This window comes from Cyclopterus lumpus, chromosome 19 (genome assembly GCF_009769545.1).
Source record: "Cyclopterus lumpus isolate fCycLum1 chromosome 19, fCycLum1.pri, whole genome shotgun sequence".
In the NCBI taxonomy this organism is placed as follows: domain Eukaryota; kingdom Metazoa; phylum Chordata; class Actinopteri; order Perciformes; family Cyclopteridae; genus Cyclopterus; species Cyclopterus lumpus.
Genome location: NC_046984.1, coordinates 7,954,341 through 7,966,618, shown reverse-complemented (window position 1 = coordinate 7,966,618; position 12,278 = coordinate 7,954,341). Strand labels below are relative to the sequence as shown.

At 42.7% G+C, this 12,278-nt stretch overlaps 1 protein-coding gene across 2 annotated transcripts; it reads left to right on the top strand.

The window, feature by feature from the left end:
- The first annotated feature begins 1,529 nt into the window (after nucleotides 1-1,529).
- On the top strand, nucleotides 1,530-6,771 carry lrrc3ca (leucine rich repeat containing 3Ca). Of its 2 annotated transcripts, none has more exons than XM_034558271.1 (2): nucleotides 1,530-2,065; nucleotides 5,068-6,771. In XM_034558271.1, the coding sequence occupies exons 1-2, from the start codon at nucleotides 1,585-1,587 to the stop codon at nucleotides 5,943-5,945; spliced, it is 1,359 nt and encodes a 452-aa protein (XP_034414162.1). In that variant the 5' UTR covers nucleotides 1,530-1,584; the 3' UTR covers nucleotides 5,946-6,771. The 2 variants fall into 2 exon arrangements, with proteins under 2 accessions (XP_034414162.1, XP_034414163.1); XM_034558272.1 differs by having other exon boundaries at nucleotides 2,004-2,069.
- Nucleotides 6,772-12,278: the final 5,507 nt, after the last annotated feature.

Genomic DNA, 12,278 nt, shown 5'->3' with positions numbered 1-12,278 from the left:
TGTGCTGGAGTCCAAATAAATACAAACTTCAGCTGACTTGTTAACAGTTCAACTTGGACTTAATCAGCAACGCTATTATTTGGAGGGCTAAACAGATGTAACAATAAAACATACTAGCAGCTCAATAACCCACGCTGTGGTTCCATAGCATAGCACTAGCCATGCTATGCCTTGTGGGGATTGGGGTCAGACTTGTGGTCAGCGAGGATTGGCTTGATGCTACTGAGTTGTTAACATAAGACTTCATTTTTCAATGCAGATTTTATATATATTATATGATATTCATGATATTTATATTGTATATTATTATATATCATATTATACTGAATATTATTATGATATACTGTATATGTATATATATCATGTTAATATACTGAATTGTATGAATAAGATGTCCTTATTATGTCAGTGTTGGAATATATATTGAATATTTAACTACAAAGTAGTAATGCGTGTTTGATACTTTTTTTGCATTGAATCATACTGGGATGTTTGCTGAAATTGATTGTATGGCCCTACCAAAAAAAGATCCCACCAGCCGCCACTGCTTACACATGATAATTTACATTATATTTCACAGCATAATCTACAGGACTGGATCTTGATTATTACATGTTGGGTATTCACCAATCCAAAAATAAGTAAAAGTGTTTATCAGTTAAATGTATTGGAAGTATAAAAGGTGTTCACTCTGCCCCCACTTCGCTCCTGCAGATCACAAGCAACATTTCTCCACCTTTCCCTTAATTTCTAAGGAAGTTTCAAGATGATGCTCCTCATAATGGATGGTCGGTCCAGTTCCTTCATGTGCATCATTTGCTCCGTTAGATTTGAGCATCCTCGAAAAAAAGAGAGAGAAGGATTTTAAGGCTTTAAGATCTTCACTTTTAACAGGTGTACAACCAAAGAGAACGGAACATTATTACAGTTCCATTACAAGCCTGTGTCTGGAGGTGAATACAAATATATTAAATATACTTTAATTTCATGAATCCCTCTCTGTCATTCTTTTAAGTCAAGGCAAGAAGGAAGTTACCCACTTTGCAAAAAAGCATAAAAGGTTAATAATCCTTTAGAGTCTGCTATTGCAGAGCACCAGGGAGGGAGTTAGGGTGGAGCATCCCACATCATTGATTTTAAATCCATTAATACCTTATGACCGACTGCTTGGCCGACTCGCCACTGCCCATGAACGTCTGTTTTCACAGTGGATTTGATTGGGCTTCCTTATCGGGTGGCAGCAGGCAGGAAAAGGGCCCGAAGGCAGCCAAAGATCCACCGCCCTGGCAGCCAGGCTGCATGTTTGAGACAACAAGATTCAGATCAAACATGATTAGTGCGGGCTGCCAACCAACCCGCACTGGTTGTGTGAGTGTGTGTGTGTGTGTGTGTGTGTGTGAGAGTGTGCGTGTGCGTGTAGGTAAGTGCGTGTGCGTGCGTGCGCGTGTGAGTGTGTATGTTTGAGAGAGTGTGCGTGTGCGTGTGCGTGTGTGTGTGTGTGCATGTGAGGAGGGGGTACCCCTCAGTTTACTGGCACCTGATGCATGCAGATCCACTCAGCAATCAACAGATGCACGTGAATAAATGCAATCAGCCCCTCCACCACACGTCTACATTAATGCATCAGATCCTCCCGGCAGCGACCAGACGCATCCAGCCGTGAAGGCTTTCTGTGCATGCATTGCGCGTCATTTTACGGTCACATCCAGGATCAGAAACGGTGTGATACCGCCATCACTTACATGCTTTGCCTCGGTGCTTCGTCCATCCGCGCCGGCTCCAGCAACGCTACTGCCTTTAGTTGTTTCTGTTGGTTGCGTGGAAACTAAAGGCTGCAGCACCGAGCGAGCCCTGAACTGGAGGAGCATTTCCAGTGGCGCGTCGCGGTTGCCAGAAGCGGCTCTCGAGCACAAGTTGAACGGGCCGCGAGAGGACCCCGATGGAAGCGAACCAACATCTTGGCCGGATCCGCCTTCCGGAGAGCGCGCTGAGCTGCGGGACCAGTTCACTGTTGGGCACTTGCTGAGATACACACCATGGACAGGAGAGGGGACGCGACAACGACGTGAGTGAGCACTTGTCTTTGCTTTGGGATATTTGGGATGCGCGTCTTGGTCCATAACATAGCAGCTCATTTCTAGTTTTAATGCGTTTTTAAATTTTTTTTTTTTTTTTTATGTGATCGGCTTGAAACGTGCACTGTGCGGCGCTGACTGAAACCGGATGAAAGACAAACTTAACAAGGGTATCAATTGCCACGAGGCATCGCCTTTATCTCCCGTCCTTTGAGTTAATTTCCCACCAGATGCCTGATGCTTAGAATTAGAATTTGAGCAGGAACTGATACTTAACCCACTGTTGCGCTTTAATTTTGCAAATTTCCTCCGCTTGTATTGTGATTAATGTAACGTAAAGTAATTACATTATGAGTGTTCCTTTAATTAAGTTAATGTTGAGGATATTTATCTTGAAGGGCTATGTAAACTGATTACAACAACTGTGCGATTAAACTCTTAATAATCTCTAATAGTGTACAGTTCATACATTAAATGTCATTACACTATTTAAAGAGCAGGCAGTTCTTATTGCTATCAGCAAGATTGATCTGTGGGGGGAAATGGGGTCTTCTGGTAAACAGTGCAATAAAGAATAAAAAAGAGAATATCTAGTAATCGAGATTGGCATGAGGGCTGGGAGTTGATAAAGCCCAAAGCACTGAAATATGATTACAGTTACATTAAAAGCCTATGTTTGAAGTTAAACATGTCAGGGATGCCTCATGTTCCCTTTCAGTCATCCCCACCCGCCCATTCATAACTAGAAATTGCCATTCATGCAATGCTCAAAGCTGTGATGTGATGTGTCAATTTCAATTTCATACATGAACATTACATCACAAAATGTATTAATACATTTGTGTTGCATTTCATTGCCTCTCGTGTTTGAAGCAATGACTGCTCCTAAAATAATTGGTACAAGAGACTTGTCAGTGCTGCACAGACAGCAGTCAATTTATGAAGTGAGAGACTGACCTTCATGAGCGCTCTATTTATTGTTAAAATTAAAAGCAGGAGGGTTATATATCACTGAAGTAATGACTTTAGGAACACTGAATGAGACCTCACCAGATTTAGAGATTGTATTTGGCTGTAAGAGGGGTTGGATTTGTTGTAGGGGTGTAGTAAAATGACACACTTTTGTCTTTGAGAAGTATATTTTGGATGGAAAATCTTTTTAAACTGGCGCCCTACCTAACCTGCCACTTATTTGGTGAACACCCCCCTCTTTTCTGTTTATCTCATCTCTCCCCTTTATTCTTTCACTGCCAGCTGTCTTCATCCACTGTCCCCAACATGTGCCCAACCTCGATATCTCTTTATTATCACGCACTGTTCTCTGGCTTGTTATCGTGATGTCACCCCCTCTCCTTAAATCCTTTCTCTCACAACCCAGTACTGGTGTGCCCACATGCTCATCTCTTCCTCCTCTGTCACAAGGGAAGTACAGCCCTTGCAGGGGCATAACATTTCCCATTTAGTTTAGGCAAAACGTGTTGGCGACTCTGGGTCAGTGGTTAGCAGGTCCGTCTTTCAATCAAAGGTTCAGCGGTTCTAGCACTAGTCCATGTGTCGTTGAACAAGACACTTAACCCTGAATTGCTCCCCGTAGCTGTGTCTACGGTGTAAGAATGTAAGTCGCTTTAGATAAAAGTGTCAGCTAAATGTAAAAAACCTTTTAATCCTCGGGTGTTGAACTGCATTTGTAAATGCTATTTCATATTCTCATACACCCTGCTGACATAAATTGCAGAGGGACTTCCTCTGGAAGGTACTTCGCCTAAATGAAGACGTATACATATATAAGAGCTTCTTAATAGCAGAGGCTTCATCCGCCCTTTGCTCTGCCTCCAACTCCCCCCTCATTATTGGGATTGTGTGTTACGGCGTACCGTGTTATTTGTGTCCCGTAGACAAGACATCTATCCCTTTAACACACACATACACACCACCATTGCCACTACACTCTGTCTTCTACCCCCCCCCCCCCCCCCCCCCCCCCCCCACCACCACCAACGCCATGTGATACTTTGAGGTACTTTGAGATCGATTTCATTTTTTAATCTTGGTAAGTGGATCTTGCCCAGTCTCCAGCCATTTTGAAGAAATCAAGAAGTCTGGTTGAACTCAGTGGTTCTTTTTTGTCTCAAAGAGGACAGACCATCACATTGTCTGTTTTGTTGTCCTTGGTGCTGTTTATAACATTAGCATTTACCCCAACAAAGGGATTGGGTGGCCAACACTGGTGCTACACTAACTTAAGGAGTTTTTCCTTAAGAGGATTAGTAACAGGATAGGAGGTAGCCCTGTTCAGCTATTAATGAAGTGTGTTAGGGTGGTAGTCCTGCTATTTTCAAAGGCTTACATACAAAATATAAAGTGTAATTTACAGGACACACAGACAAGCTTTTACTGTGTTACTTGCACTTCTAAAGTAAATTACCTTATGTACTAGCGACTGCATAGCTTGATGGACACCAAGTGTGGACATTTTTAATGAACACTTTTAATAACACATGTTGCATCAGAATGGCAGCTATAGTTTTAGAAATAACTAGAAATATGATAGATAAACTTTATAATTAAATAATCACATCCCTATGTTAATGCCAGTATCTGTGTACTGAAATAGCCCTGCATAGCAGGGATGTCAATTATAAAGGAGGCACAGTCACACCAAAGGATTTTTGTAGCTTGTTTATTTCGTTGGTATGAAGGCAATGTTTGATCCTCAGACTCTCCTGGAAATACAACGGAAGGTCATTTGTTTCTGGCCAACTACATGCTGAAATGCAACCTTCCCGCTGCCTGCTCACTGCAATTAGACAAGCTACTGTAGACTACCCCCCCCCCCCCCCTGATTTCTGCACTATGGCCTATGGAGAAACATTGGTAATCACTCATGCTTGCTTGATTTCACAGTACAATCAGCACATCTCTTTTTAAAAAAAAAAAAAGGGTAGTCTTCCTCCCCTTGCTAATGTGACTTTCTGTTGTTTTCATGTTGTAGACTCAAAAGCTACTGGGGAGGTTGATGTGGACTTCACCCCCTGCCTCCAGGTGGTCCTTCTTGGAGCATGCCCGTATCCCACAATGCCCCTACTCGCAGACTGGTTACTGCGCCACTCAGTGGTCATGTGTTTGCTGCTGCATAGCCTGGTGCTAATGACCTTTTGCTTCCACCATGCTGCTACCAGTTGCTCCAAGAGCTGCTACTGCTCTGAGAGCGAGAGCAGCGGCAAGACGGTGCGCTGCAGCAATCTGCAGCTCACAAAGATCCCTCAGGATATCCCCAATGACACACGACGCGTCTACCTGGACTTCAACCTCTTTACTACGGTCCCAGCGAATGCTTTTGCAGGTTTGCCATACCTGGTCGAACTGGATCTATCGCACAATGAAATAAGCCAGTTAGAGCCAGGGGCATTCAGAGGCCTTGGCACCTCACTACAGTTACTTGACATTTCTTCTAACAAGTTAGTCAACTTTAACCCTGAGGCCTTCGAGGGCCTGCGGTCTCGCGCCAACCTAACAAACAATCCTTGGCATTGTGACTGCAACTTGCAGATGGCCATGCCCCACGTGGACCTGGAGCCCACGTCGCTGACGGGCATTGTGTGCCAGACATCAGATCCGAAGGAAATAGGAGTTCAAGGACTTGCCTTCCTCTTGGCACCAGACATAGACCTATGTGTGGTGATGAAGAGGACTACAGATGTGGCCATGCTGGTCGTGATGTTCGGCTGGTTCACCATGGTCATCTCCTACCTGGTCTACTATGTCAGGGCTAATCAGGAGGACGCCCGCAGACACCTGGAGTATCTCAAGTCGTTGCCCAGCATACAGGGCAAGTCAGAGGAGTCTTCCACCATTAGTACTGTGGTATAGGGCTGATGGATCTACACGTGGGACCTGCAGGGATAACCCGCGCCAAAAAGAATGGAGCTACAACCTACAACTACGATCATCATCGGATGACTTTGTTCAGTTGTTGTCACGAAGCCACGGTGGGCAACAAGACATGTGCATCTGCACAAGAAAACCAGGCCTATGCAACCTATGAATAAGTAATCTTTCAGCGACCCATTAAGAGGTTTTGTTGGCTCAGTTGATGGTCTAGTAGTCTGTGCGCTAAAGGAGTAAAAGCAGAAGCAGGTTTTTTGATATAAATGGGATTTATCCAGTGGTGCATGCACCTACAGAAGAAGAGGCACCTCGCTCACACACAAAGACAACATGAACGATAGGAACAGGCAACGCCAGAATGACAATCTCCATGTACAACTGTTTCCATTAAAACCCTTATGGCATTCACTAGTATATTCTAAGTAAAATGATGTTTTCCAATTAAATTGTTGTTTTGGAGTTTCTCTTACTGAACAACTATGTCAGTAACTGTGCGGTAATTAGAATCTGAATGACTCTTTAGCAAATGCATATTCTGCTCACTAAGCGGATGAATCAGATCGCTGTGTGATGAGGGGCTTATCAGTTGTTACTCTGATGTTTTTGCTAGTAGCTACCAGAGCTCCATGCTGATGAGAACTGCAGACCTCCAAGCTGCCTCTGTATGTTAAGAGTATTTGACAGGCAACCCCTGCTAGCTCACTCCCATAACCAGACATTATACAGTACAGCAGTACTCTATACTGCACTCAAAGAGTCCATGTCAGCCCATTGCGAGTCCGTTTCTCAAATGCATGGGCGTAGAATGTTGTTGGTTTGTGAGGAGGGAACAAACAAAAAAACATCACTCGTTAACCAGGGGTGATGAAAGATTTGAGTCCTTTTAACTGGTACCAGAAACCAACTGCAGCTCCGGAATTACTCCTCTGCACAATATGCTAATCTTTAGCCACAAGCCAATAGCCCTGCACATACCATGTAATTGTCAGAAAAGGTTGATATGCGAAGCAGAGAATTAGAGGTTACTGCAGTTCAGCTGTCAAAGTACAAAGAGATGAGGAGAGGGATTTATAATCAAAACAGGGACACATTTTTCATATTCTGGTAGGAAAAACCCTTGAGCAAACAAGCTCCCACTTCCATTCGGAGTAATTAAGGGAACACAGGAATCCTTCATGATCATACCTGGTTATACAGACAGAGCCTCTGCTTTTGTGCTGTTTTTCATTATCTCTCATGCCTTTATATGCCCCCAGGGTGCATCTGATATCCATATTGTCTGATGCGGTCACTCCCATGGGTTTTCCAAATATACCTTTTATGGGGCCATGACCAGCGTGTCCATTTAAAAGAGCTGCCAGGGATGTGAATCTCCTATTGCACCAGACCGTGGCAAAGAGGAAGACGCTTTAGTGTCGTCAATGTAAAACCGAGACCACAAAAAGTGAAATGTAGTTGGAGGCGTAATTTAATTCACATCAGACTGTGCTCTAAGACATGCTCTGGTCTGTTCCACAGAACAAGGTTAGAATAACCCAGTGCAGTCTTGAATAATGAAATCTGGTGTCTGAGATGTGGGAAATGGTTTGTCAACAAGGATTTCCCCGTGTCACACACACAGGCCTCTAGAGCACAGCAGAACCAATACATGATTTATGATGGCCATGAAAACACCAGAGCAGAAAGTCTGGGAATACACCCATCATCCTGTGTGGCCCAGTTCTTGAGGAGAAATGAAGGGAGAATGCCACAGGGGATCAGCTGCCCTCCTCTCTGCTGCCTGGCCTACGCTTGCTTGGGTAAAGCACTTTCCAAATTCCCTTGGGCGACTCTATGAGGGTCAAAAGTACTCACAGTGGCAGCCAAAGTCAGTTCTACCTCATCCCAAAATATCCTCTGTCCCAAAGGCAGTTATCACTCTTTAAATGAATAGTTTGACATCTTGGAAAATAGGCTGAACGTTCTTGATGAGTTGGATGAAATGATCAATAACACTCTGTGGTGTGTACGGTTAATACGTAGCTACATCCTGCGAGCGGTTAGCTAAGCTTAGCATAAGTTAATTACTAAGCATTAAAGCCCTTTCACACAGAAACTTATAAAAAAGGATTTTGTGGGTGGTTATGAAAGCTTGAACATTCCTGTAAAACATACATGCTGGGGGGGAAATAGTGAGACGGTCCTCAATTTCACTGGATTTCCACCTGTGGAAATAGTTTATATGTTTTTTAACTCTAAATGGGGAATATTTTTTTGCAATTTGGGTTTCTCAACCACAAAAGGGTAACGGCTTGTTATGATGAAGATGTCGCTGATATCAACTTGCTAACGTTATATGTTGGTCAAGGGGAAAGCCACCATAGCTAACATTAGCTTATGTGGTTTATGTATTGTGTGGTTAACTTTCGCACCTTACACATTCTCTACCTGGACAGGTTTTTGTCTTGTGAAGCGGACATGCGTGCTTCGCTACATAAAAATGTTTTTTCTTTTGTGACAAAATGGTAACGGCAATAATCACACTAGTGATAAACAGCTTATAGATGTACTGGAAAGCCTTGTGATAGAGCCAAGCTAGCTGTTTACCGCTGTTTCCAGTCTTTATGCTAAGCTAGCTAACTAGCTGCTGGCTGTAGCTTCATATTTAACAGACAGACATAAAGAGTGACATCAATCTTCTAAAAGATTCCCAAAATGTCAAACTATTTCTTGCCAGAAGAAAGGTGGAAGGAAGGAAATGTTTATCTTTTAGTAAACCACTCTTTGATTTGTTTTCTCTGTTGTCCTTTTAGTAAAGAAAATCAGAAGTGGTTGTTTGTTTTGTCATCCCTCCATGCTCAACAGGTTCCATAGTCCATAGATTATATTAACACGCTGAGGTTCTTTTACAGAAAACAAAGATATTGATCTTGACAGAGTTAATCTTAAGGAAGCCCAGGTACAGCCTCCCATGACGAGCAGGAGGTTCAACAGTACTGAAAAATAGATGGTAAGCCTCTCTCTCTTTCCTGCCACACACAGACACAGCTCCCTCCTTCGCTCTTTCCTCTGATAACAGACTCTCACGGTGGCTTTGCAACCAGCCACTGTTAAGAGAGGCTCGCCACAACAGGAGGTAAGAATAAAACTAGCAACATACATGTGCAACTCTGTATTTCATCCAACAAATATACGTGAGTATTTACATTCTTTTGTTCACCTTTATGTACGGCAGGTGTGTGTGCATGGCGAAGTGAGGGGACCTGTAATGTAACACTCCTGTTCTCCAGCACACATAAATGTCACTGAGGTTAATTTAAATTTCAGGCCAGCTCAGCTTCCCCCGCCTGCTATCTTAGACACGTTACACTGGTGTGAGCATTACAACTGCTGGGTAATGGGACACAAAGTGGGGGATAAGGTGACACATCCAATCCCACAGAGCGCATCCTGTTTGGGGTTGGGTTGCAGGTGAAACTGTTTCCAGGCTCCAAGATCACATGGGGTCTCCCAGTGAGGGCCTGCATGGGCACTTGATTTCCTCTTTCAGCCAAAAAAGGTAAGTGACACCTTGGATGATGCATGTAAGGACAGAGACAAGGACGTCCATGTCAAAATTCTGCCATGTTCTAGATGATTACAGCCATCTCGGGAGAAAATACTGTTTTCAAGACCCTAACTTCATTTTGTGCAACATAGCTCTCCCTGTTGCAGAACATGTGTACATGTGAGTCCCATAAACCAACTGGAATACTACCTTCCCCAGCTTTGCTGTAATTTAGTTTGTGAAACTTACATTTGTCAAAGAATATGTACAATGGAAGCATATCAACTGAAATATAAAAGGTATTAAAAACAGAATTGACATAGGGCCCATCTATAAAGCAGCCTTGGTTGAGCATGCTAATCCACATTTTCAATGAGTGTAATAAATGAGCAGAAGTTCCAGAGTATCCATATATGAGTATTACAGTGCTAATCATAATACAATATGTCAAAATCTAATGTTGCAATGCAATACATCACTGTCAAAGTGGTTACTTAAACAGCTATTACACAGTTAATGGATATTACAATTGCACTATAGCCATATTAATGAGTGATTACTGTTATACTATGCATAGTTCAGAGGAGGTGAAATGTCTGAGTATCGACAGGTTTAATGAACATTATACACAATATGGCATATGCATGTGTAACGATTGCACAGTACTTGCAATGTAGGCTCGAGAGTGCCCCGTGGACAAATGTAAATCTGGATTCAGAGATGTGACCTACTAACACGTATGACGTGAGTTTACTGGAGGTAAGATTCTCGGTGTGGATATACCCCTTCAGCTCTTGTGAAAACCGTAAAAGCAAACATGGAACGTAAAGAAAATCGCCGGCGTAAGATTACACACGAGACAAGAGACAAATCCAGCTGTCTTGTATCCCAGTCAGATTTTTTATGGAATAACATATCATTGTTATTTTTGAAACAAGCAACAAGCAGTACCTGCTTGTTTCAATCTAATAATTATAATAATTGGATTAGGTGACACAACGTTAAGGATGAATTGAGGCATCAGATTGCACAACTTTAAGGGTTAAAAAGCAAGGACATGCTTGTCCTGCGTTTCTCTGCCCAGCCAAAGGCGAACAAGCGCATTGTTCCACCGCTACAACCAAATAGTGTTTCCAACTGGGTCATTGTCGGGGCCATAGTGAGGCCTCAGCAGTGGATAATGCCCTCCTTTCATGTGCAGGATTGATTGGAGATCAGAACAGTGTGGATTTCAGGGATCAGATTTGATGGCTTCACTTCACAGCTTATCAAGCATGGCAAGATGTTACGTAGCTACACTGACTGATCAAGAGAAGCAAACTGATCCGTTACAACAGAGGCAGAGGACTGACCTATTGGGTGATTACACTCTAACGACACTCTCACCACGTAGCTATATGTCTAGATTTTACAATTTTGAAATGAGGATTAAATGGACAACTTGAGGTGGTAAAATAGGTGGACTGACACTTTGGGTAATGTGCTTATTATCTTTCTTGCAGAGTTAGATCGGAAGATCAATACCACCAGCATGCCTGTGAGGAACATATTACCCGGAGCCGGGAGCCAGTTAGCTTAGCTTAGCATGAAGACTTGAAACAGGGGAAACAGCTAGTTTGGTGCTGTCTAAATATAAAAGAAGCCACCAGTCACTTCCTGCTCACCAATTAACAGGCCATAAGTGGTGCAGGCCTAAGGGGTACAGATTTATCTCTTTACCGTGGCAACAACTTCATGGAGTCTCCCTTGTTTACCTAGAAACCTCACACCTACCGGTCTTATTACAGATTAAACGAACAAAACATACCGTGTAATTAGTGAGGCTGACTTTTTGACCTTTGGAAAGAGCCACGCTAGCTGTTTCCCCCTACTTCCAGTCTTTATGCTAAGCTAAGCTAACCCTTCCCTGGCAATACCTTCATATGTGGCATACATTTATGATATTGATATGGATTTTCTTATAACTCTCTGCAAGAAGAACATAAAAGTGTTCCCCATCCTTTAAAGCAAGGATTAACTGAAAGCCCGTCTGTATCAGATATATTACAGTTACAAAACTGTTTTACATTTTCACTGCAATTTATGCTCAGATTAGTTTTCCACTGCACTTTGACCACTGAGAGATTTATGAATGCAATCAATGCAAGCAAACATTTGTTTGCAGTGGGACCACAGAGCTGAGGGAAAAGGCCTTATTCCACCAGGTGGCACTCTTGTGAAGCCTTCTTGTTACCTCTCTTCACTGCCGATAGACTGAAATTGTACATTAAGGTGAACTCACTATGCTTGAACCAATGGGCACCTGTGTCGATCAAGGACACTCTTAGGTAAGAACAATATCAGACCTTTCTAAATGATGCAACAGGGGCCACAATTAAAGAATAATGTGTGTAATGATGCTCTTTTTTGTTTTTGTTTAAGGTATTGTGTGTTTCTTTGCTTGTATTACAGCCAGTTAAATAGAGCTGTGTGTGTATTTCTGAGCATACATATAAGATGTCAGATTTGACAAACTATTAATAGCAAGACAAACAAGTCATTTGTCAAAGAAGAATCACATTGGCTAAAAAACCCGCAGGATGACCACAGACATCATAAGGCGAGAAAAACTTCCTCCAGAAAAACCTAGATTTCAGTAAGATTCTGATTTAAGCTTCAAAACACTTTCAATTTTCATTTCCCTCTTAACAGAGGAAAGGCATGTTTCCTCTAGATCCCGTTAAGTATGACTTTGAAATAGTTTTGTGCAACTTGCGGAGTCATATTTTAACTATACAGTCTGCGTTACA